This window comes from Arachis stenosperma, chromosome 10, assembly GCF_014773155.1.
Source record: "Arachis stenosperma cultivar V10309 chromosome 10, arast.V10309.gnm1.PFL2, whole genome shotgun sequence".
Lineage (NCBI taxonomy): Eukaryota > Viridiplantae > Streptophyta > Magnoliopsida > Fabales > Fabaceae > Arachis > Arachis stenosperma.
This window is the reverse complement of record NC_080386.1, coordinates 3,321,486-3,345,567: the sequence shown is the minus strand read 5'-3', so window position 1 is coordinate 3,345,567 and position 24,082 is coordinate 3,321,486. Positions and strand designations below refer to the sequence as shown.

At 31.3% G+C, this 24,082-nt stretch overlaps 3 protein-coding genes across 8 annotated transcripts; 1 reads left to right on the top strand and 2 right to left on the bottom strand.

Moving 5' to 3' along the window:
* Positions 1-2,132: 2,132 nt before the first annotated feature.
* LOC130954392 (glycine-rich cell wall structural protein 2-like) lies at positions 2,133-3,000 on the top strand. The gene has a single exon (XM_057881128.1). It carries the CDS (start codon positions 2,158-2,160, stop codon positions 2,614-2,616), a length of 459 nt encoding a protein of 152 aa, XP_057737111.1. The 5' UTR covers positions 2,133-2,157; the 3' UTR covers positions 2,617-3,000.
* A 1,023-nt stretch (positions 3,001-4,023) lies between these two features.
* LOC130955832 (secretory carrier-associated membrane protein-like) lies at positions 4,024-7,826 on the bottom strand. 3 transcript variants are annotated; one of them, XM_057882809.1, is made up of 13 exons: positions 7,485-7,826; positions 6,824-6,889; positions 6,432-6,545; positions 6,247-6,309; positions 6,022-6,055; positions 5,721-5,843; positions 5,421-5,483; positions 5,219-5,312; positions 5,059-5,104; positions 4,892-4,959; positions 4,711-4,759; positions 4,477-4,542; positions 4,024-4,383 (listed from the first exon to the last, which is right to left on the bottom strand). In XM_057882809.1, exons 1-13 carry the CDS (start codon positions 7,545-7,547, stop codon positions 4,297-4,299), a joined length of 936 nt encoding a protein of 311 aa, XP_057738792.1. In that variant the 5' UTR covers positions 7,548-7,826; the 3' UTR covers positions 4,024-4,296. The 3 variants fall into 3 exon arrangements, with proteins under 3 accessions (XP_057738792.1, XP_057738791.1, XP_057738790.1); XM_057882808.1 differs by lacking the exon at positions 6,824-6,889 and having other exon boundaries at positions 7,485-7,820; XM_057882807.1 differs by lacking the exon at positions 6,824-6,889 and having other exon boundaries at positions 4,892-5,104; positions 7,485-7,825.
* Positions 7,827-15,741: 7,915 nt separating this feature from the next.
* LOC130955609 (uncharacterized) lies at positions 15,742-21,553 on the bottom strand. 4 transcript variants are annotated; one of them, XM_057882508.1, is made up of 16 exons: positions 21,209-21,547; positions 19,923-20,023; positions 19,710-19,817; positions 19,380-19,415; positions 19,077-19,187; positions 18,868-18,951; positions 18,668-18,786; positions 18,200-18,301; positions 17,673-17,789; positions 17,527-17,592; positions 17,256-17,322; positions 16,806-16,859; positions 16,529-16,624; positions 16,401-16,427; positions 16,246-16,281; positions 15,742-16,162 (listed from the first exon to the last, which is right to left on the bottom strand). In XM_057882508.1, the coding sequence occupies exons 2-16, from the start codon at positions 19,977-19,979 to the stop codon at positions 16,016-16,018; spliced, it is 1,227 nt and encodes a 408-aa protein (XP_057738491.1). In that variant the 5' UTR covers positions 19,980-20,023; positions 21,209-21,547; the 3' UTR covers positions 15,742-16,015. The 4 variants fall into 4 exon arrangements, with proteins under 4 accessions (XP_057738491.1, XP_057738488.1, XP_057738490.1 ...); XM_057882505.1 differs by having other exon boundaries at positions 15,742-16,281; positions 21,209-21,553; XM_057882507.1 differs by having other exon boundaries at positions 15,742-16,281; positions 21,032-21,220.
* Positions 21,554-24,082: the final 2,529 nt, after the last annotated feature.

The following is a 24,082-nucleotide window of genomic DNA, read 5'->3' as shown; positions in this document are numbered from 1 at the left end:
ATTTCTATAAATATATTTATAATATGAAAAATATTCAAAAATTATTAAAATATAATTATTAATTTAATTTTTTAATTTAATAATTATTTTTAATTTATATTTTTAAATATTAATAATTAATTACTAATAATAAAAATAAATTTTAATAATTTTTTAATATTTTTAATATATACCGTATATTGCGGAACGCTTTAATTTGTGCATGAAATAAGTATGTGAGACATGTATTATTTCTCCCAGTGCCATGTGCGTCATTAAATTATATCTACAGGAATAATTTAACCATATATATATTTATCTTCTACTCTAATAATAAAAGAGTCGACGAGAAATAAAAAATGTATTCTAATATGTAAAAGATAGGTTTAATTACTCTGTTGATTCTTATAGTTTTGCGAAATTTTTAATTAGGTCTCTATACTTTTTTTTCTTTTTAATTAATTTCTGTATTATTTTTCTTTTTTTCAATTGAGTTCCTAAATCCTACATTTTTTTTTATTTGAGTCTTTATACTATTTTTTTTTTAATTAACCCTATATAATTAATTCAATTACTATCAAATGGAACTAATTAAAAAAAATTTAGTATAAAAATTTAATTTAAAAAAATATAAAATTTAATTAAAAATTTTATAAAACTATAATAACCAACAGACTAAATAAACCTAAAATATATAAATGTTGGGTGGCAGGTGAGATTTCCGATGCCTCAAAGGTTGACATCATGGAAAGCCGATGATTAACACGGAAGAGGTGATGAGATGATGTTTAATAGTTAAGGACAAATTACTTTTGAGATATGAGGCACAAATGTGGATTTTTATATGGTGTTTCGTCAAAGATTTTATGCTCTTATAATTAATTAAATATGTATGTACGGTTAAGCAAGCGGTTCATGAGGAATTGAAGCAGCTACACAGCTGGGCGAGGTAGCAACCACTAAATGTGGGGTTGCACTTAATTATCCAACGCATCTCATGACTATCACATCATCATCATCATGACCATGATCTAGTAATGTAATTAAGATGAATCAATAATGGCTTGTTACCTAATTCCATTAAATTCTTCAAGCCCTTGGTCCCTGCAAATATCTATCCATCCCTCTTCACAATTCAGATGCCTAATAACGTTATGCCAACCTTGTACTTAATTGGACCATTTTCTTAATATCAAAGACTTCAAAAACTTCCAACATATACATCTATATTATATTATATTATATTTTTTCCCATTAAATACCTTAATATCTACAATATCTTTTAGTAAGGCCATTTAGTACTATTTTGTACATCAAGCTGTACTAGTACAACTTGGTGGGGAAGTAATTAACGCTTCAGAAAATTTGAATTCACGTCTATGATTTATTCCTCTTATATGAGATAAGTTATTTGGATAATAAATTAACAGTAAATTTCAAAGTTTAATTTGTACGTTAGTGTTATAAAGGAAGTTTTACCCGGAATGAGCAAAAGGATTTGCCTAATTTCGAAGTAATGTAAATTATTAGTATACTAATTTGAGCGCCATGAAGAGATGTATGTATATATGTAGAAAGATGACACACTACTAAATATTGGTTTCACATGTTTTGTTATACATCATTCATTAACATTAAAATTTCAATTGTCCTTAAACCAAAAACGGCAGAGAGGGAAGAGAGAGAAAGAGAAAAAGAGTAATAATAATTGCAACCAACCTACCAAAAGATGATAAATATCCCCACCTGTCACCCATACCACACCCTCCCAATAAATGCATAGTTTTCTAATTCGCACTTGCAAATATGTTAATGGTGTATTAAAATTAGTTATTAAAATTAATTATTAATATATTTATTTATATATATATATATATATGATATAATTTATTTTAATATATATTATATTTTAATATATATTTTATAGTAATAGTTGATTTTAAAGTAAAAATTTAAATACAATCGATTTTACATAAAGTTGATAATTGAAAATCGTTAAATAATTTTATCTAACAGTTTTTAACTATCAATTTCATATAAAATCAACTGCATAAATTTTTATCTGATTTTAATAGCTAATTTTAATGTACACGTAGTATTATGCTTCCACTAATACATCATTTTTCTCTCTTTAAATACTTAAGTCCCTTCACACAATCAACAATACAAACATTAAAAATGAATACCCTTAAAGTCATCTTGGTCTTGCTCTCTATACTCCTCATATCTTCACCCTCTTTGGCAACCCGACCCGGATCCAAACCTTCTGGTGATGATCAGCAGAAGAAGCACTCCAAGAGTGGTGGCGGCGATGACCCCAGCTATGGAGGTGGTGTTGGGCCCTTCTTTGGGCCAGGAGGTGGGTTCAGCATACCTGGGTTTGGAAACGGGTTTGGGAATGGAATAGGAGGAGGTTATGGCGGTGGATACGGTGGACCAAGTGGTGGTTACTCCAGAGGTGGTGTTGTCAGGCCCACCGTTGTTTGCAAAGACAAAGGCCCTTGCTTCCAGAAGAAGATCACTTGTCCTGCTAAGTGCTTCACCTCCTACAGCCGCTCCGGCAAGGGCTACGGCGGAGGTGGCGGCGGAGGCGGTTGCACCATTGACTGCAAAAAGAAGTGCATAGCTTATTGCTGAGTGAGTCATATCATACATGAATACTGTTAGAAACATTTCAAGTGTTTCAATGTCTAGGGTATTTTAGTAATTTTATTAAAATATCTTAAACATTAAGAACACTTAAAATGATTCTGGTGTATGAATGTGTGTGAAACTTAATTACATATATATGGTTATTTCTTGCATGCATACTCCTTTTTTAGATAAATAAACATATATGTATGAATTATGATGGTAGCGGTGGATTTGTTTTGGGAGTGCCCTTTTGGATATTTCTAGTTTTATATAGGTTTGGAAAAAGAATATATTGTGGATGAGGAGATTTTATTTTTATATATATATGCTTGTTCACTACTGTAATTTTGCTTACTATATATATATATGACAGATATATTAGAGGTAGATTTGCTCTTCCTTTTTATGTAAACTTTGGTCATTTTTAATTTTCATTTGTGTGTGTTAAAAATTGATATTATAATTAATTGTAAATTGCATGTGAGGAGAGACTAAGGTTTTAGGTCGTAGATGTGATATATGGACCTTCATTCCCAAACGGCACGTTTTGTTTGAGGTTTTATCTTTTCTTTCTTTCCATTAATGGAATAAAACTTTCTAGACCATGTTCGTTAACGACCGGTCAAATATATTAAAACTCATATTACTATTAAATACTAAGATTTAAGAAATAGAAATATCAATACGTTCATTTTCATTTCCTTCTTTTTTTTTAATTCAATGTTAATGGATTTTGGGGGAATAGAGATATCATAATGCGAATTTAATGGTAAGTACTGCTAGTACTATCTTCTTCAATAATTGAACGATGTGAATAATTGAATGTACATATCTACTCCAACCAAAGGCATGAAGGGCTTTAAATGAGTGACCGCGTTTCTTTTTATTTTTCTTTTTTAAAATTTTTCCGGCAAAAAATATCTACAACGACACCTTTATGGATAATAAAAAATGCTATTAGTAACTAATATACTTCTGATTTAATTTATTTTTAATATATATTTATATTTTAGTATATATTTTATATTAATAATTAATTTTAATATACATATAATATAATTAATCTATATTATATAAATCCAAATATAATGGTGTCTATAATCATATAATTCTTTAATTTTTATGTAGGATTAAAGAATTTTATACTGACATTTTAGCCGGTAATAATTTTTCTAACCAATATCTATGGTCATCGATAGAGTTGTATTTATTTACAAAAAGACGAGTTGAAAATATTTAGAGGTAATTGAAAAAGTGAAAACTTAGGTAAAATTAGTTTTATGTGAAGTTGATAGTTGAAAATTATTAAATAATTTAATAAATTTGACTAAATTGTTATTTATTGACTTTCAATTATCAACTTCATACGAAGTTAATTGTACCTGAGTTTCACCTCAGTACACAGCTGGAGAAGTAAATGTTGGTGTGCAAGGGAGAAAATGCACGACCCAGACCAATCCATTGATGGTAAACCAAAACTACATATATATAGGATTCACTCAAAATAAATTATAGCCATGGCTTTATGTTTGTTTGCTCTATTCCACTATATAAGTACAACACTAACAAATTAACAATCATCATCAACGTGTAAAAAAAACACACAAATCATTTTCTGCAGCTAAGTAATTTACAATATGAATCCAAATGCAAACAAGGCCTATATCATCTCTGTATGTGTGTTTAGAATGCAGATCTGACTGCTCCTCTTGCAGCCTCCCGCTTCATCTCGGCGGCTTGGCCGCTGCCGCGGAAGTACATGTACACTTGCTGTGTATTCAAACCAAAGGAGTATGTGCTAAGAACATAGTCACCTTAAAGAAAAAAAAAAAAGATTCAAAATTTTGAAGAGCATAAACAAACCTGAAGAACCCAGATGCTGACCAACGTTTCAAGGCAGAAAAATCCGAATCCAATGAAGTAGAAAATCTACAAGCAAATGGATCAAAACAAATATTCAGACACGATTTTGATCGGTTGGATTTCGCAGCATGCGCTTTAACAACGTGACATGGTTTGTGTCAAACATGATGTTGGCAATGTTTAACAGATGACAATTAATTAAGCAGCATGCAGGAAAAAGAAATGGTTACTTACTCCGATCAAAGTATGATCACCAATCACATCTATGGCAGACAGAATGCCACTGCATCGATAAGTAAACAGCGCGAAACATTAGACCAAAACAATAAGAGTAACACCAGGCTCTTGAAAACCTGGAAAAAATGCAATATAGGCATAGTGATGTTATATGAAGTGTATACACATATAAACATACGTCAGGGATTTTCCTTTGAATACTATAGGAGGAGCAACTGCAGCTAAGATGCAGAATCCAATGTGAATCTGTAGAAAAAAAAAAAGATGATAGTAATATTGAAATCCATCCCGTGTTGGAAGCATAGCTTTACATGCATTAACCATTAAGCATAATAGTGAACTTACTATGTAAAACATGAAGAACCATCCGAAATTCAAAGCACTGTCTTTCCTGCAAAAGTAGAAACAGGGCAGATTCAAAATCAAGACCATAAGCAAAACAGAAGGATCTATCAGAATGGGGAACACCGTGGAACTAATGCATGTAAGCATAGGAAATAATTACCTGAAAGCGCGATATAGTGGGCGGTACCATAGGACATATGCTCCAGGAACGCCTGCTATGAAGTAGATAAGAGAAAGAAACCATATTTTTACACCTACAAGAAACAAGAACAAGTTCCATGCGCATGGAATTTGCAGAGTCAGATATGTAACACAAGCTTATTCGTTAACCTGGAAAGGTTATTGCTCCCATCTAAACTGACCTTCCCCCTTAATCCAAGCTGCAGTGACAGCTATAATATTCCAAGAAAGGCATGCCACTAGACCTGTATCGCATCAATATTCGTCATTCACTGTAGATCATATCGCGTTCTTTCATCATTATTTGCTAAAACATAACATGCAGAATACACATTATAGATACATTTATTTAAGGTCAAAATGTAATAAAGCAATGCTGCCATAAAAGAAATGAAAAGGAAAAAAGCCTCAAGAGTTGCTAGCCTGAAAACAACAGGATAATGCAAATTAAAGCAATACCGTCAAAAGATAGGCAAACATACCTAACAATGAGCTAAATGCAACATATTGCATTCGTTGAAGATGAACTGGAATTTCGTTTGTAATATCATGATGTATGATTGGGAAAAATGGTGGCCAATTCTTCTCCTCAATTACAATTCCAGCTGCAAAACAAAATGTAATGGAAGATTATTCCCCAAGCAAGAAACATGAGTTTAAGCTTCATAGAATTCTGAAGTGGCAACATTGCAACAATCAGATACAAGGACAAGGAAACTTATCTCCCCCCCCCCCCCCCCCCCAAAAAAAAACGCAAAAGGCCTCATAAGAAATGCAAAATACCTCGTGCAGCAGCTTCCTCTTTCCGTCTGACTTCCTACATTTGACAGAACAATATAAATTAAATTACAGGCAAACTTTAAGGCACACATAGTTAGTAAGAAATCACCAATTTAATAGACAATGTTTCATATAGTCAGAATTAACTGAAAATGAATATCAACATAATCATTAAGGGGATTCTCAGGGATAACATGTACAGAAAGATATGAGATTCTCAAAATAAACCTGTTCTCGTCTTCTCAATTCAGCCTCTTTGGCTTGAAGTTCCTTTTCCTTCTTTTTCAAGTCCTAATGTTGAACAGACATAATTAGAAAACCCACATTAAATTTGTTTCAACATACATGAGATATAATTATAAATGAGGAAAAAGATGATTGGAGATTTCAAACATCTCAATTTTATTACTTACTGTTGATGCATCAAGAGGTATATCGACGGTCGCACCAAAATAATTATAATCAGCAGGTTCAGGATTAAGTGGTTTGAGCCTTGAATTGGTGGCAGGGGCAACACTTCCAGGATTCTGCAACTTCAAATCATTAGGATGAAGGTATAGGAAACAAGTTGAAGTTTACCCGGAAAAATAGTCAAGATAACTATTTTTCTTTAAGCTAATTTCCCTTATAAGTGTGCCGGAAACATTCAACATTTACTAGAAAATAATCCATGATCCTCCTACTCTTTGAACAATATTACCATCAAAAGGCAACTAAAATTGAACAAACAAGATTATTCCCTGATGAATAATCAATCACCTATGGTCACGAATCACGACTTTTAAAATCATGCATTTTAACATACTGTAGTGTAAAATGCGCCACCGCTATAACTCGACGGGCTTGGTGCTTTACCCCTTACAGCCGGATCCTGTTAGTGTATACCAAATTTGAAGGATCAAGCAGGAGCATATGGAGCAAATATATATGCCATAAGTCCTTAACTTCTCCATGAAAAAGAGCAAACTTAAGAAGAAAGTAAACACAAAACTACTCCAGCTAGGAATAAGATATCCCAAGCACCAAACAGCTAAATTAGAAAATCATCAATGTTAATATCTGACTACCATAGTCTCACAGATACCATTAATGTTTGACCTTATTGTTTATGTTAAGGATTGCCTAGAATTTATCACGCAAGAATTTGAGCTCAAGGGATTAACATAAGGTCAAAACATATGCAATTAACATGAGATCCTTCACAGAATTATGAATTATGAAACCAAATAAAAACTAGAACTTCCTAACACATATACACAAAGGATCAACAATCGTATGAAACAAGTCAACGGACAAATCAACCAAGCACAAGAATTTCCAAAACCCCAAAACCCAGAAGGGTTATACATGAATTGTTGAGTGTGAAACATCACTGAAACAGGTAAAATTCACAAAAATAATATAAAATAGAATAAAAAAATTGCATACCCAGCTCACAAGAAACTAAATTTCAGAAAAGGACTTACTGAGAAGGGATTGACTTCGGTTTCTTCTTCGGCGAAAGGGTTACTGTCATAGCGACCAGCCATTGTGAGAGGAGGTTGAGGAGGGTGCTACCAAGAAACTAGCTTTCGAATTCGGAACTACAGAAATGCAAAGATCTAAAACAGAGAAGAAAGTCAATAGGGCTATAAAAAATGGATTTTTTTTTTTTTAATTTGGGGGTGGTGTTAGAAAATTTGAAACTTCTTATGCAAGGGAATGGCTGAAAAGGCCGAAGAAGTAAATGGCAGCAACTTAGACAAAGGAATGGTCTTTGGTCAGCGTAGTACGCAGCTTCCAAGAGAAACAGAGAGAGGGAGAGGGAGAGAGAGAGAGAGAGAGAGAGAGACTCTGTTTTCAACTTCGTTGTCATTAAAAAGATAAAAAAGAAAAATATGTTTTTTAAAAAATATTTAATTACACGGATTAGTTGTTGATTTCATCGTTCATATGTATTTGGCATCTTGTGTGATTTGTGTAAATAATAAAAATAGAGCATGGTTTTATTGAAGGACCATTTAAATCGTTTATATATAATCAATTCACTTTAGGTTAGTCTTTTTTTATTATGAATTAATTGTTTTGGTTATAAACATGTCATATTAAATAAACGTACACATTCTTTCCTTTAATTTGATTTTTTATACATATACATATGATTTTAATCTGGTACCAGAACTACTTAGGCATGCTTCATTTGTGCCATGTTACAGGTCAACTACTACTACATTTTTTCTGTTTTTCATTATGGATATTCATTCAGTTTCAGCATTTTTAAGGATTTTAATTATTTATAGAAAAAGTATAGGTAGACAATAAAAATATTAAACAATGTGAATAATAAATATATTAGATGTTCATTTCACTAGGTATACGGATAGTTATTCTAATATTAAAATTTAGATGAATAATTTAGAAATGTAATATATTTTTATTTAATTGATGATTATTTATGTTATTAAAAAAATTATTAATTACTTAGCATAACCCTTAATTATATAACAGATTTATGAACAAAGAAAGTGAACTGTCTAATTTTCTAGTATATTGGAAAATTGAAATCGAGATTTGCACATTTTATCTTTTCTGAATATGAGGATTTGGCTTGATTTTACTATCAAATATTTGAAATGGCTTTTTGGGCAGCGACATTAAGCATTTCAAATGTTCTAGAATTTATGGAAGAAAAAGAAAGGGTCAAGAGTCTAAATTTGACTTTCCGCAATGAAGTTAGAATTAAAACATTCACAAATTACAATTTGATTAGAAGCTCATTTGTAATTGCGTAATTTTTCAACTGTTCAATTCAAAACATCGTCATGCATATTTATTTTATTTTTTATGGTGCAGATTGTTAGGTATAATATGAACAGAATATTTCGGTCAAACCTAAGTATACGAGTTTTATGTATTATGTAAGTGATTTTGGTAATGTTGTATTAAATAATGCTATGTTTACACAAAAAATTGACCATAATAGATATATATGTTGTAAAAGAAATAAATAAGACTGATGTATCTATATATATATATTAATTATTGATGTATCTGATGTATTAGATATTCATTTAAGTTTATTTTTTTTTTTTGAGAATGAATATTCACATTGATTCTTATCACAACACTCCCCTTAAATGTCTATTTAGGATTATGTCTCATTAAAACTTTATTAAAAAAATTCAATGGAAAAAAACTTTAATGAAAAAAAAAAGAGTATAATATTCTTTGTGATGGAATTGCCTTATTAAAAATCTTGTCAAGAAAAATCCAATGGAAAAAAACCTAACCAAGGAAAAAAGATTACAATTTTCCCCTCTTGTCGACATCATTTAACATCTCGAAATCGACGCATCCCAATCTGATGTACCAATTTTTCAAAGGAGGATTTTGTGAATAACTTTGTAAATAAATCTGCCAGATTATCACTTGAGCGGATCTGTTGAATATCAATTGTTCCTTGATTTTGAAGATCATGAGTGAAGAAGAATTTGGGAGAAATATGCTTTGTTCTATCACCTTTAATGTATCCACCGTTAAATTGAGCAATGCATGTTGTATTATCTTCAAACAGGACAGTTGGAGCTATCTTCTGATTAATCAGTCCACGTGATAGCAGAATATATTGGATCAAACTCCTAAACCAAAAACACTCGCGACTTGCTTCATGTATCATTAGTATTTCAACATGATTAAAGGATGTTGCTGCTATCGTCTGTTTCGTAGACCTCCATGATATAGCTGTACCACCATATGTGAACAGATATTCTATTTGAGATCTACCTTTGTGTAGATCAGACATGTATCCAGCATCAGCATAGCCAACTAATTGTGACTTGGATCCATATGGATAAAACAATCCCATATCAATCGTTTCATAGAAATATTGAAAGATTTGTTTGATTCCATTCTAATGTCTTCTGGTTGAAGAGAAACTATACCTTGCTTGTAAATTCATAGCAACTGATATATCAAGTTGTGTATTATTAGCAAGATACATTAGCGTTCCAATGGCACTAAGATATGGTACTTTAAAACCAAGGATATCTTCATTTTACTCTTTAGGACGGAATTGATCATTTTCTACATCCAAAGACCTTACGATAATTTGGGTATTTAATGGATGTGACTTATCCATATAAAATCTCTTTAAGATATTTTCTGTGTATGTTGTTTGATGAATGAAGATCCTATTTTCTGTATGTTTGATCTACAGGTTGAGACAAAATTTAGTCTTTCTAAGATTTTTCATCTCAAACTCTTCTTTTAGAGTTTTTATAATTGTTAGAATATTTTCAGGAGTTCCAATGATATTTAAATCATCAACGTACACAACAATGATAATGAATCTAGATGCATATTTCTTTATGAAAACACACGAGCAGATATTGTCATTCTTGAATCCACTTTTGGCCAGATACTTAGTAAGCCGATTATACCACATTCGTCAAGAGTGCTTTAGACCATATAAAGATCTTTGCAATTTGACTGAGTATAACCTTTGTGAATATTCATTGGATGGTTTAGATATCTTTAGTCCTTCAGGGACTTTCATATAGATATCACGATCTAATGATCCATATAAGTAGGTTGTTACCACATCAATTAAATGAATATGTAGTTTATGATGATATGTGGATAAACTGACCGAATAACGCAATGTTATTGCATCAACTACAGGGTTATATGTTTCTTCATAATCTATATCGGGCCTTTGTGAAAAAACCTTGTGCTGCAAGTCGAGCCTTGTAGCGTACAACTTCATTTTTCTCATTTTGTTTTCTAACAAATACCCATCGGTATCCAACAGATTTTACATCTTCTGGTGTACGGACTACACGTCCAAAGACTTCACGTTTTGCAAGTGAGTCTAACTCAACCTTCATGGCTTCTTCCCATTTTGGCCAATCATTTCTTTGTCGACATTCTTCGACTGATCTTGGCTCAAGATCCTTACTTTCTTACATGATATTTAATGTCACGTTATATGCAAATATTTCATTGACAATTGTCTTATTTCGGTCCCATTTTTCTTCTATAAAAACACAATTTATCGAGATCTCGTCATTTTACAACTTTCATGTACCTGAACATCTTCTAGCGTTAAAACTATATCAGAATTTTGGACAACTATAGGTGTTTTTATTATGTATTTTTCAACAGGAATAGTATTTGCCTCTTTTCTTTTTCAATAATTTTTGTCTTTAAAATTGACAGGCTTGCCACGCTTTTGGCGTTAATTTGTTTCAGTGGCTATTTGTCCAATTGGAACATCAATTCGAATTGGAGCATTTTCTGCTGCTATATAAGATTTGGTTATTTTCTTTGTATAGAAAAATGTATCAGACAATTCTTTTGCTATTCTTTGCAAATGTATAATCTTTTAAACTTCTAGTTCACATTACCCTGATCAAAGATCTAAATGCATCAAGGATGATGCATTCTAATTAAGTTCCTTTTCAGGAAACTTATTTTCTCCCCCTTAATATTGAAAATTTTGATTCATCAAAATGACAATCTACAAACCGGACTTTAAATACATCTCCAGTTTGTATCTCAAGATACCTAACTACAGAGGGAGAATCATATCTAACATATATCCCCAATTTTCTTTAGGGTCCGATTTTGGTGCGAGAAGGTGGTGTAATAAGAACATATATCACACACCCGAATATTCTTAAATGGAAAATATTTGACTGCTGCCCAAAAGCTAATTGCATAGGAGAGAACCGATAGTAACTTATTGGTCTCAAACAAATAAGTGTTGCGGCATGTAAAATAGCATGCTCCTAAGTCGAAATTGGGAGATTTGTTCTTATAAGTAAGGGTCTAGCAATTAACTGAAAGCATTTAATAAGTGATTATGCTAATCCATTTTGTGTGTGAACATGAGCTACTGGATATTCAACACTTATTCCATTAGCCATACAATAAGCATCAAAAGCTTGGAAAGTAAATTCACCAGCATTATCAAGACGAATTGCTTTGATTGGATTTTCTGAAAATTGTGCTTTTAATCGAAGAATTTGAGCAAGAAATCTCGCAAACGTTAGGTTGCGAGAAGACAATAAGCACACATGTGACAATCTCGAAGATGCGTCTATTAGGACCATACAATATCTAAAAGATCCACATGGTGGATGAATAGGTCCACATATATTGCCTTGAATCCTTTCTAGAAATTCAGGAGACTCAAATCCAATCTTTACTGATAATGACCTTAAAATTAACTTTCTCTAAGAATATGCAGCACAACAAAATTCACTAGATTTAAGAATCTTCTTGTTCTTTAGTGAATATCTATGAGAGTTTTCAATAGTTCTCCGCATCATGGTTGTTCTCGGATGATCCAATCAATCATGCCAAGTTATGAATTCATTTGGGCTAGTAAACTTTTGGTTTACAATAGCATGTGATTTAATTGCATTAATTTTAGTGTAATATAACCCAAATGAAAGTGAGAGTAACTTTTCTAATATAAAATTTTTATTTAAATCGTGAGTTGTGATACATAAGTACTCATGATTTCTCTCCTTCATTGTTTCAACATGATATCCATTTCGACAAATATTTTTAAAACTCAATAAATTCCTTACAGACTTAGTATACAATAGTACATTATTTATTATAAATTATGTTCTTCCAGAAAATAAAAATACAACTCTTCCAGAGTCTTCTATCACATTGATTGAGCCAATAATAATATTAATATATTATTCTTTTGGCACAAGATGGGTAAAATATATATTACTTTTCTTACACTATCCATAAGACATACATCATTATAAATCCTTACAATTTTTTTCAAAAATAAATAATAATAAAATAAGTAGTAATACATGCACAGTTAAATTGATTTCTTGATTGAAATTATTTTTTTAAGAAACACCGACATAAAAATAATGTCATATACTAAAATTTTATTATTTTCACTATTATTATTATTATTGTTAAAACTTGACACATTTAATGATTTCAAAATTCTTAAACATAAACATTAATATTTTATTATTTATATAGATCATGTTTGAAATTTAAATACATAGAAAATAAAACTTAACAATAAATTTTTTACATTATTTATTTACATGAATACTTAATAATCTCATATATTAAACTATTTCATCATGATCAATATTTCCTTCAAGATTCTCAAAAAAATTAGATACATCATAATGAGTGATGTAATTTTCAGCATCATTTGAAACAAAATTTGTTTCCTTTTCTTTGTCATCATTTTTCAAAGATGCTTGATAAATATCGACTAGGTGCCTTGGAGTACGACAAGTACGTGACCAATGACCCTTTCCACCACAATGGAAACATTTATCCGCAATTAATTTATGTTGCCAATTGTTTCTTTCTTTATCCCACTTCTGGTGAGATCCTTTCTTGTGAACATAATTCATTTTCCTTCCATAATTTTTCTTGTTACCAAAACCTTGCCATTTACCTCTTTTGGGGTAATGATTTGCCGCATTTACTTCAGAAAATAGGGCGGCGCCAGCTGGGCGCGCTTCATAATTTTTTTTAGCGTAAAGTACTAAATTTGTTCCCTATGTTTGGGCGTAATCCTGTTTTGATCCTTAAGGTTTAAAGTGTTCTATTTGAATCCAAAAAAGTTTCATTTAGCATCAATTTAGTCCCACAGTGAGGTCAAAGTTAAATAATTAACGGAATGTTCTACATAACAACAGTACAAGAACAAAATCGATAATCTGAAGAACAAGTACAAGCTCCAGAGGCACAAAATCAACCGTTGATGCATCAATACATTTATTTATTATTTTTCTTATAATATAAATAAAACATTTTCTATAAAACTAAAGAGAATGATAAATAAATGTATTGATGCATCAACGGTTGATTTTGTGCCTCTGGAGCTTGTACTTATTCTCCAAATTATCGATTTTGTTCTTGTATTGTTGTTATGTAGGACATTCCGTTAATTATTTAAGTTTGACCTCACTGTGAGACTAAATTGAAGCTAAATGAAACTTTTTGGATTCAAATAGAACACTTTAAACCTTAAGGACTAAAACAGAATTACGCCCAAACATAGGGGACCAATTTAGTACTTTACCCTTTTTTTAAGAGCAACTCATTGTTGCATTTAGCAACAAGAAGGCAAGAAATTAACTCAGAATATTTTTTAAATCATTTTTTCGATACTGCTGCAGTAGGAGCATATTCGAGACATAGAAGGTCGAAAAAGTTTTCTCTAGCATGTCATTATCAGTTATCTTTTTTCTACTTCGTGAGGTGATTCAAAACATCGCTGAATTATATTTATTTATGGATTTAAAATCCGGTAGGTTCAAGTGCGTCCATTCATATCGGGTTTGAGGAAGTATCACCGTCTTTTGATGATTATACCTTTTTTCAAGATCTTTCCACACATCTGCAAGATCTTTTAATGTGAGATATTCAATTTTCAATCTTTCGTCAATATGACAACGAAGGAAGATCATGACTTTAACTTTATCCTTCTAGAATGTATTATTTTCAACCTTAATGGTATCTCCAAGATCCATTGAATTAAGATGGATTTCAACATCTAGTATCCATGATAAATAGTTGTTTCCAGATATATCAAGAACATTAAATTCAAAATGAGAGAATTTTGACATAATAAAAATTTGTTACCTGAGTCTTCCTAAAATTTGATCAGAGTGTCGTACTGATAACGTGTTGTAAAATAAATAAATAATAAAGATACAAATCTAAAATAGAGAAATATAAATATAAAAATCTAGTATTAATATTTACCAATATAATTATCTTGATATAATAGAAGTAATTTATATATATATATATATATATATATATATATATATATATATATATATATATATATATACTAATATAAGTAGTGTCGTATGAAAAAGAGAGAGAAGAGTATAAAAAAGAGAGAGAATATTATTATTAATGTATCGATGCATTAGATATGTACCCTTATTTATATATGTATGAGATCTTTATTTTCAACTTTTATTTAAGTTTATTCTTTCTTGAGAATAGATATCTACGTGATTTTTATCACAACAATATATTTTATATTTGGTTATTCACCATATACGAGGATCCCCACTAAACATCTATGACTAAATGGTTAAAACGCCCAACTCATAATTGGCGAATTCAGATATTCAATCTTCCATGGCTGAATGGTTAAAGCACCCAACTCATAATTGGCAAATTCATAGGTTCAATTCCTACTGGATACACACCAATGGATACATGCCAATGGAACCCTCCCTTAAATAAGTCTATCAAATTTTTGTTCAAGAATGAAATCTTATTAGAACTGTCCAGTTCATCCTTCGGAATCATATCCCATCCTTCAAAACCATATCCCATCTTGAATCTGATGAAACCATATCCCATCTCAAATCTGATAAAATAAGATTAATTGAGATAGTAGTTGATTTGGTAATTAATCTTCAGAGTATACAAAATATGGTTCAACATTATATTATGAAACAATTAAATCTCGATTAACATTAAGCTAGATAATGATTTGGTTTAGAAGTTTAATGGTTGAACCAGAAGTTTAATGAGTGAATGAACGTGGCAGCCACACAAACGTGCCCTTTACGCCCTTCATGCATTGCATGTCCTTCTAGACGATTGCAAATGTGTCCCTTCTCTTTTCAACAAGGCAAACACCAAATTCAATGCTTCAATTTAATTTCATTATGACCATTATATCGCCAGAACCAAAGTCAAACCACTACAAAAAGATGGCAAACATTTTTCTTCCCTTCTTTTGATCTATATATATTGATAACACATGAAGCTGAATACATGATAATTACATACAAAGAGGGTATCAAGAAAATCTGGACCATAACACCAAAAAAGAATATAACTAAAGATGTGATTTCTTTTCCTTTAAATTGAATGAATCAAGTGTTCAACTACACAAACTAAGTTATATGCCTATAAAAATGGCTGATGCCTGTGAATTGAAGCTTAAAGTATCCAACCGGATTAGTTAAATGAACCGTTAAAAGAGTTAAGACTGCGAGCCACTGCGCCGTCTTCTTACCCGCCGTTGGTTACTCTTGTTTGGAAACGGATCGACCCAGCTTTTGTCTTCGGCCGTAGCTTTGTTCCAGCGCTCTTTAAAGGTTTCCAGTTCCCACGTCGACTGTCTTCGTATCTAATTAGTCCAGAATGTAGTTCAGAATCATTTGTAAGATGGAAAACAAGACTTTGTTTTTGAATGTAGTTCAGAAGTCTCACCTCAGTTCTCACATCTATTGCTGCTCCACCTTGTCTCTGTTAAGCAAAGGAAGAAAGAAATCAAGAAAGTGAATTTCAGAAAACACTAGGATTGTTAATGAAATTAGATTGTAGAGAAGAACTATCCAAATGTCAATTAAAAGTTAAGACCTTACCGTTGTTGTTTTTTTAAGTCTTGAACCCTGCAAAATGGGAAATAAAGATATTAGTTCAAGAAACAATGAGGTCAAACAAATAAGGTTATATTCCAAGAGGTATGTCCTAATATTTAAGGGGCAAATACCTTTTGTGTATCAGGACCACTCCCACCCAAAGTTTGTATTCCCTTATGAACAATGTATTCGCTATCAACTACTCCAACGTTTTTTGTTCGATCTCCCTGAAAAATCACATTGACATCATTAGCTATACTTATCTTGCAAAAAATATTAAGAATGAAACAAGAACATACAAATTAAGTCCATGTCAGCCTAATGTAGATGATATATCAAATGAATTGAATGGATTTATGATGGTGATTTCAGAATTGACTTATGTGTAAGAAGTTGTGTAGTGCTCACCTGTGCACAATATCCTAGTTTCATATCCATTCCCCACCCATGGACAAGATCATTCTGGAGAAAACACAAACAATAACTATGAGTTACCAATATTGAAAGCCGAAAACATGAAATATAGTATTAGTAACCAGGAGAAAACATTGAACTACAAAAATTTTGGCATAAAGAAACAAGGCTATATATGAAGGCAGAAAAACCATACACAGCCACATGTCTAAACCTATAGCAAATTAGCAATCATTTTTTGGTATCCTGTAGAACTGAAATTTGGAAACGACAAAGATGATTTTCAGATAAAATTTGCAGTGATTCACACTATATGTAACAAGATGGAAAACTTGCTGAGGAGAAAAAGTCTTCAAAGAAATTCATGATTCGTCTTCTACCACAACTTAGATTCAATATTTGGACATGCTACAAAAAGATTTGTATGGACATTGGAAACATTACCTGTATAAGATGCCAAGTACAATACCAGGCAGATCGAGAGAAAACTGGGGCCATACCTTCGACAAACCTACAAGAGTTGTGTTTAAGGCTTAGTGTCATTCATACTCAAAGATTTAAGTTGATTGCTTTTATCATTAAGGCATAGCCTACTACAAGGTTGTCAACTAAAACAGAACAAAATCAATAGCATGATTTCTCTTTTTAAATATATGGAGAAGATTCCAATCCATGGACATGCATGAGCAAGATCAATCAGGAACGTAAAAGTTACCCAGTGCATGGTGGCCCTTCACTTGCATCTGAACACCTCGTACTGCCTCTACGTTCATAAACTCTTCTGCATCAATCAAAACATAGTGTAAGTACAAGACACATAGATTAGCAAGAACTTATAAATAGTCTCTCATAAAAGGTCACCTGTGAAATTTCTTGGTTCTAGATCTAATTGTAATTCTATGATGTATCTCTGTTGAATTTGGGTCAAGGGCAGGTTGAGATATCTCTAAACCTTCTTCCTTAATAATTTTAAGGTATCTGTAAAAACAGAAGATCATATTCAATTCCATCTCTGATTTGATTAGTATAAAAGCGTATCAAAAAGGTTATGAATATGCTTTAAATTAGAACAAGATTAAGAGTATAAGCCTGTTATATATAACCTCTATTTCCACCATACCAAATAGCAATCTCAAGCACGCTTAATAATCTAATGAGGGTAATTAAGTGTCTACCTTCTCCAACTTAAAAATTTTAAAAATTTGGGAACAAAACTATCTGATCATTTTTTCTTTAAAAGAGGGACTTTTTAGCATCACATTTACCCCAAACCATAAATTCCTGCTTATATAAAACGGTCAAAATATTTCATGCGAGAAGCTGGCCAGACAGCACTCAAATATCAAATAGCACCAGTAGAGAAAGAGCCACAAATGTGTTACTCATACCTTGAAGGAGAAAAATGCTCCACTCCTAAATCCTCATCCCAAAGAAAGACATAATCATAAATAGACACTATATCAGGATGCAGAAATCTTTTAGCAAACCACCTGACAAAAACCAAATTGATATTGTAAGTTTAGAAAATAAATCTCAGGAAACCACCACAACAAAGAACGCAATGGTACATTGCTCAATCATCATCTATAAACTGTAACCAGAAGATTCCCATACTTTGTAATAAATTAAGACTTTGATTTCAGTATGAAGACAGAAGCCAAAACAATCTTCCTACTACCACAGTATTTTACATAACTGGCTCACTCTGTGTCAGATGTTTCAATTTTCAAGAAATCCATTTCATGACATTCCCCATTTATTATCTCTTCAAAATAAACTAAAGCAGTGAAAAAAGGGTTCACAATAAAGTTTTCAGACCAAAAAATGCAGCCACCAGTGGCCAGTCTCATACTTACCACTTTGTTTGATTTACAGCAACAATGTGTATGGCCTTGCTACTCCAATTAAGGTCCCTCCATCCATTCACATTGCCATCATAATGGAATAAAGTAATAGTAAAATTTTCGGGAAGAAACTGCAATCAATGAAATTGGATAAGCTTTGCTGACTCAAAACAATGTTGAAATTCTAGTGAACCATTGTAACTTGCAAGTACCTTTTGCACCATGGCATTAACATTATGCTTTTGTTTAATACCAACTGGAACTGCCAGCAAGTTACGGTTGGTGTAAGCACTAGTCTGAAATTCAATATTCAAGATTAGTTACTGAAGCAATTCAACTTTTGAAAAATAATTTTTAAAATGCCCATTAGGGTTTACCAATAGAACTAAAAACTGTAGAAAAACAGTGCAAAGATGCTAACCTTTGACCTCGAACTACTTCTTGACCACAAGGGCCTTAACTCAAGATCTGAATGAGCATGTATTATACCTTGTGGCAAGGCTCTCAGCTTCCCTGAAGTTGTAGAATATCCCTGGAATGCCATCAAAAGTACCAATAGATAAGGAAAACAAATAGACATATATCTGAGGTGAAAGAATCATAGTTCAGCAGCACAAAAGCCATAAAACCAGCAGAGCCTTTGTATCGTAATGCATCAATGATCAAATCTGGAAAAAAGAAAAATAATAAGGCTGGTTGGGCAACCAGATGAACAAGTATGTACCTTTCCTTCTCCCCATAAATTCCATCTCTTGTCTATCTGGTAATGGCATGTGATAAACACAGAACAGAACTTATGTTAGCACACTCAGTAAGAATACCATATACCGATTTATGGTGTCTAATGGGAAGGAGAAAAAACCTAGAAATCTCTTTTTTCCCCGAATCATTTTCTGATCAAATGAGTGCACTGACATGATTACAATACAAAGTACTAACATGAATTGACCCCTTATGCAATGCTAAATATCTATCAGCCAAATATTAAATCAACATTCTGATTCTTAGTAACGACATATGATAACATCTAAAAAGAATGGTTTCAAGCTCGTACCTCTTCTTGGTGATACTGATATTTTGTAGTTCTATACACAATGAATAGCATTACTGTACACAAAACTGCCATAAAAGGCAAAGGTTTCATCTTGAAACTCGACTTTCCCTGCACCAATATGTTTTGTTAAATTAGTGAGCTAGCCTATGAATCAGAATGAAAAACTGCTGACTAGAAATTCTCCTTATGATAGTAAAAGAAAAGAGGACAGACCCCATCAGCCAAGCCACTCTTTTTTCTCGCCAGCCACTTCCATGATTGAGGCTTCATAGGAAATTCAGTCTTTTATCCAGTCTTCACTCCTTCATAAGAAACTGCTAGCAGAGACAAAAGGAAGTGTTGAAACTTTGAAGCTATTTGAAGCCAATGTTTAAGACAATATCTTTCAAGCTACCATGTCTGTTTTTAGAATTCATGTGAATAACTCAAGAATAACAAACTTGATAATCATATGCTTTTACAGGTGATGAACAAATCAGAAAACAATCAAATAATAAATGCCTAATATCCATATCAATCTTATTCAAATATCCTAATATTCTCTAACATTTGTAATCCAAAGTCTAAGATACAGATAAAAAAAAAGGGATAGATATTTTATGCAAGAAACTCAAGCACGTGCAATATGAAAAATGACAAGAAGCAAAATATTTGTGAATTGGAGAGAGAAGAATCAGCTAAATGAGAGAACACATGCTTAGAATAATGGCAATCATGGCAAGAAAACCTCAGATACCAGAATCTACTAAACACTCCCCTTAATCACACTCACACCAACCATGCTTCCAACAAATAATAACAATTAAAAAATAAAGTAAAAAAGATGCTAAACGAGAGCAATTCCCGAAAGAGGAATCATATGGCTTACAACAGAAGCACAATCATGAACAAGGATCGCATGAAGAAAAAAAAAAAAAACGAAAAGTGAAGATGAGAAAACTCAAGAGTCACAGCTGGCAAGAACACTGAGCTAAAACCTTAAATCAAAAACCCAGTTTTGTTTTTTTCTCCGGAATAGAAAAAAGAGGCGAATTAAAACACGCAATAGAAAAAAGATAACTTGCACCGAAAAAATAAGAGTGTAACAACAATTAATTGACCGCTTCAATCAGATCTAAAATCAACATTCTTCAGATACGTTCCTTCTCCTCGAAACTTAAACAAGAGTAAAGTTTTTCACTTTCAGTTCAAAACAGTGAACATAGCAGCACCAGCTCAAATAAATAAATAAGGTAAAATAATTGACAGCTATAACAAAGTTGTTATTTTTATTTATTTATCAAATTATTTATTTTAAATTTCGCCGCCGTTTTATGAAAAACCTGGATCTTCAGCTGAGCTACCGTTTTGGAGGCGAAGAAGGTGAGAAATTTGAAAAGGGGAAGCGTGAAACAGTGAAAAGAAACAAACTTTGAAGATCACATAGGAAGGGGTGAATAGGAAGCAACGAAACCCCAGGATCGGAGAGAGAAGCAGAAAGAAAGAAAGAAAGAAGGAACCTTTAGAGGTGGAATGCATGTGAATGGTGAAAGAAGGAAGAAGGAAGTGATGACAGGTGCAGAAAGTAGTTCCAGTCGTGTCAATTCATCTTCATCCAAAACCAAACCATGTTTGACATTTGCCTTTCCATTCTTGACGATGATGTCTTATATAATTAATAAATAAATAAATATTTACTATGAGTTAGTTCGTTCCAGCTGCTCCAGAAAGTATTAATATTAAAAAAGAATAATTTTTTGATGGATTTGTAAATTGGGTACACCAACACCAACACAAGTCGCCGTCTCCTTCTGTCTCACTCAAAACTAAACTCTATCGCACTTTTTTCTGCTTCTGTTTTTCCCCCTCTCTCCTCCCCTGGATTCTAGTACCCTTGTTTTTGTCACGCTACTACTAGAACAAGAATAAATATCCCATAAATTAAGTGATTATTGTAATTTCCAAAAATCATGTTTGATTTGGACCATAAATTAAGTGATCTTATTGAAAAAAAAATGTATATTAAATTATCAACTGAAAAATTTATAACAATAATAATTTTAACATGGAGGAACTTCCAATAAAGATTCATAAAACGTCTCTTTGTAGAGATATTATGTGTTGTATTATTAATTTATTATTCAACATATTAATAAATCAGTTATTTTTTAATTTTTTTAACAAATCAGAATAAAATCGACTTTTTTTATAATAATAACAATAAACTCAATTGTTATTAAATTCGGTCGAACCGACTAATTTACAAAACTCATTTGACTATAGTTTTTTTGTTTAAACAAAAATTAGGAATATATTTGTTTTTTTATCAAAAAATTTAAACATAATTCGATTCAAATGATGTAAATCGATCAGATCAAATCGAGTCTAATAATTATAATGCAAACAATTAAGTTTATTATTGTTACTATAATAAATCGATTTTTTTTAATTTATTAAAAATAAATTATTAACCAATTTAATAAAAATATTTAATAATATTATGATATATATAAAAATTTAAAAAAATATATTTTTAATATTTTTATCAAAGTGTTCTCCGTTTAAACATACACTCTAAAAATATATTTTAGTTAGATTGATATAATTTTTTTTAACATAAAAAAAGCTAGGCATATTGGGTAAGATGAAGCCACGTGCATTGTGATTGTGCAAATCTATGCAATTGGAGAAGCTCAAAATGTAATGTGTGCCCACGTTGTAACCCTACCTACCTAGGTATAAGGTATGGTAATAGGGTTCATGTCTCTCTAAACACTTTATTTACCCTTCTCAACAAAAACACAGCAGGAGTCAACATTTCAACGACCATTGTTTCCTCTTGCTCAACCCCCGGAGGGAGGGACCATTATAACTTCTAAGATCGAGTAAAGACAAAGTTAGTTTAATTAAGAGTTTGATTTGTTACTACTATGATTTATCACATAAAAATAATATTTATTTTTTAAAACATTTTGATAATGCCTGTTTTTGGAGTACTTTTTAAGTATCAATAATGATCTACTTATCCTAATTAAGAATTCTGATGAAAAGAAGTTGTGGTAGAGAACCAACCTCACCTAATTTCCTTTCTTTCTTTATTTCTCTCTATTTATACATATATTTTACTTTTTTATTCAAGATTTGTAGTTAGAGAATTCAATCTTTAAATGAACTTTTCAGAGATATTATTGATAGCTTGGGAAAATTAAATTGACCCCTCATAGCATATATATAAAATCTTTGTCACAATTCACACGGAGTTAAGTTAATGTACATGATTCAGAGAAAAAGGCTCTCACACTCATCATGTGATGGAGCTTATTATGATGCATGCCACAGAGATTTGGAAAACTCTTAAAAAAGAAGCAATAGTACTTTTTTCCCTCATGAATGAGAATCTTTTTACTTGCCGCCTTTCTCCTCAATTATAAACTGGGATCAATATTTTTATAAGAAAAAATTATATTTTTTATTTTTAAAATTTGACAAAAATTTTAAAAATATTTTTAAATTTTATTTTATTTTAATTTTGCTTTAGAAGTTTTTTATTTGTATTAAATATACTACTAACGGTTAATTTTTTAAAAAATTTAAGATTAGTGCAACAATAATTTCTTAAAAATAACTCTCAACACAAGTAAATCAAATATAATTTTTATGTATTATTATTTTTTGTGAAAGACAAACCAGCTCAACACACTCGGTAGAACATACAACAATACAAGAAAAGAAGCAACTCTTATATCATTTTCGACATAGCCATTAACAACATGAATTATTTTCATACCATTTCTTTGAATTACAAAACGATCTAGCAATGCATTCCATTATAACAGTTGTCTTATTCTGAAAAATGAATTCATTTCTACATAGTCAGATATTTTATATAATAGAGAAGAACCCCACTAACTATATTTTACGCTCGTCTTTTCTCATAGGCAACATCCTCCAGCTCTCATAATGTTCTCTTATATTCTCAGATGCATTATTATTAAATTGGTCTTAATAATTTTTTTTTTTTAAATTTAGCCGTCGAAGATATATTTAATACAAATAAAAAATGTTTGAAACAAAATTAAAACAAAATAAAATTTAAAAATATTTTTAAAATTTTTATCAAACTTTAACTTTAAGAATAAAAAATATACTTTACCCCTTTTTATAATATTAATCTTGATAAGAAACTATGTAGTGGATATGGTAGAGAAGTAAGTAAAGATATATGCATTTTCCAACCTAACAATAACATAATATTTAAGTTATTATATAATAAAAATAAATTTAATTTTAATAATTTTAGTGTGGAATTCAACGTTCTTTTTTAGCAAAAAGTTTTGGATTCAATTCAAGTGATTGACAAGTATATTAATGAAAACAAAATAGTTAGTAGGTGA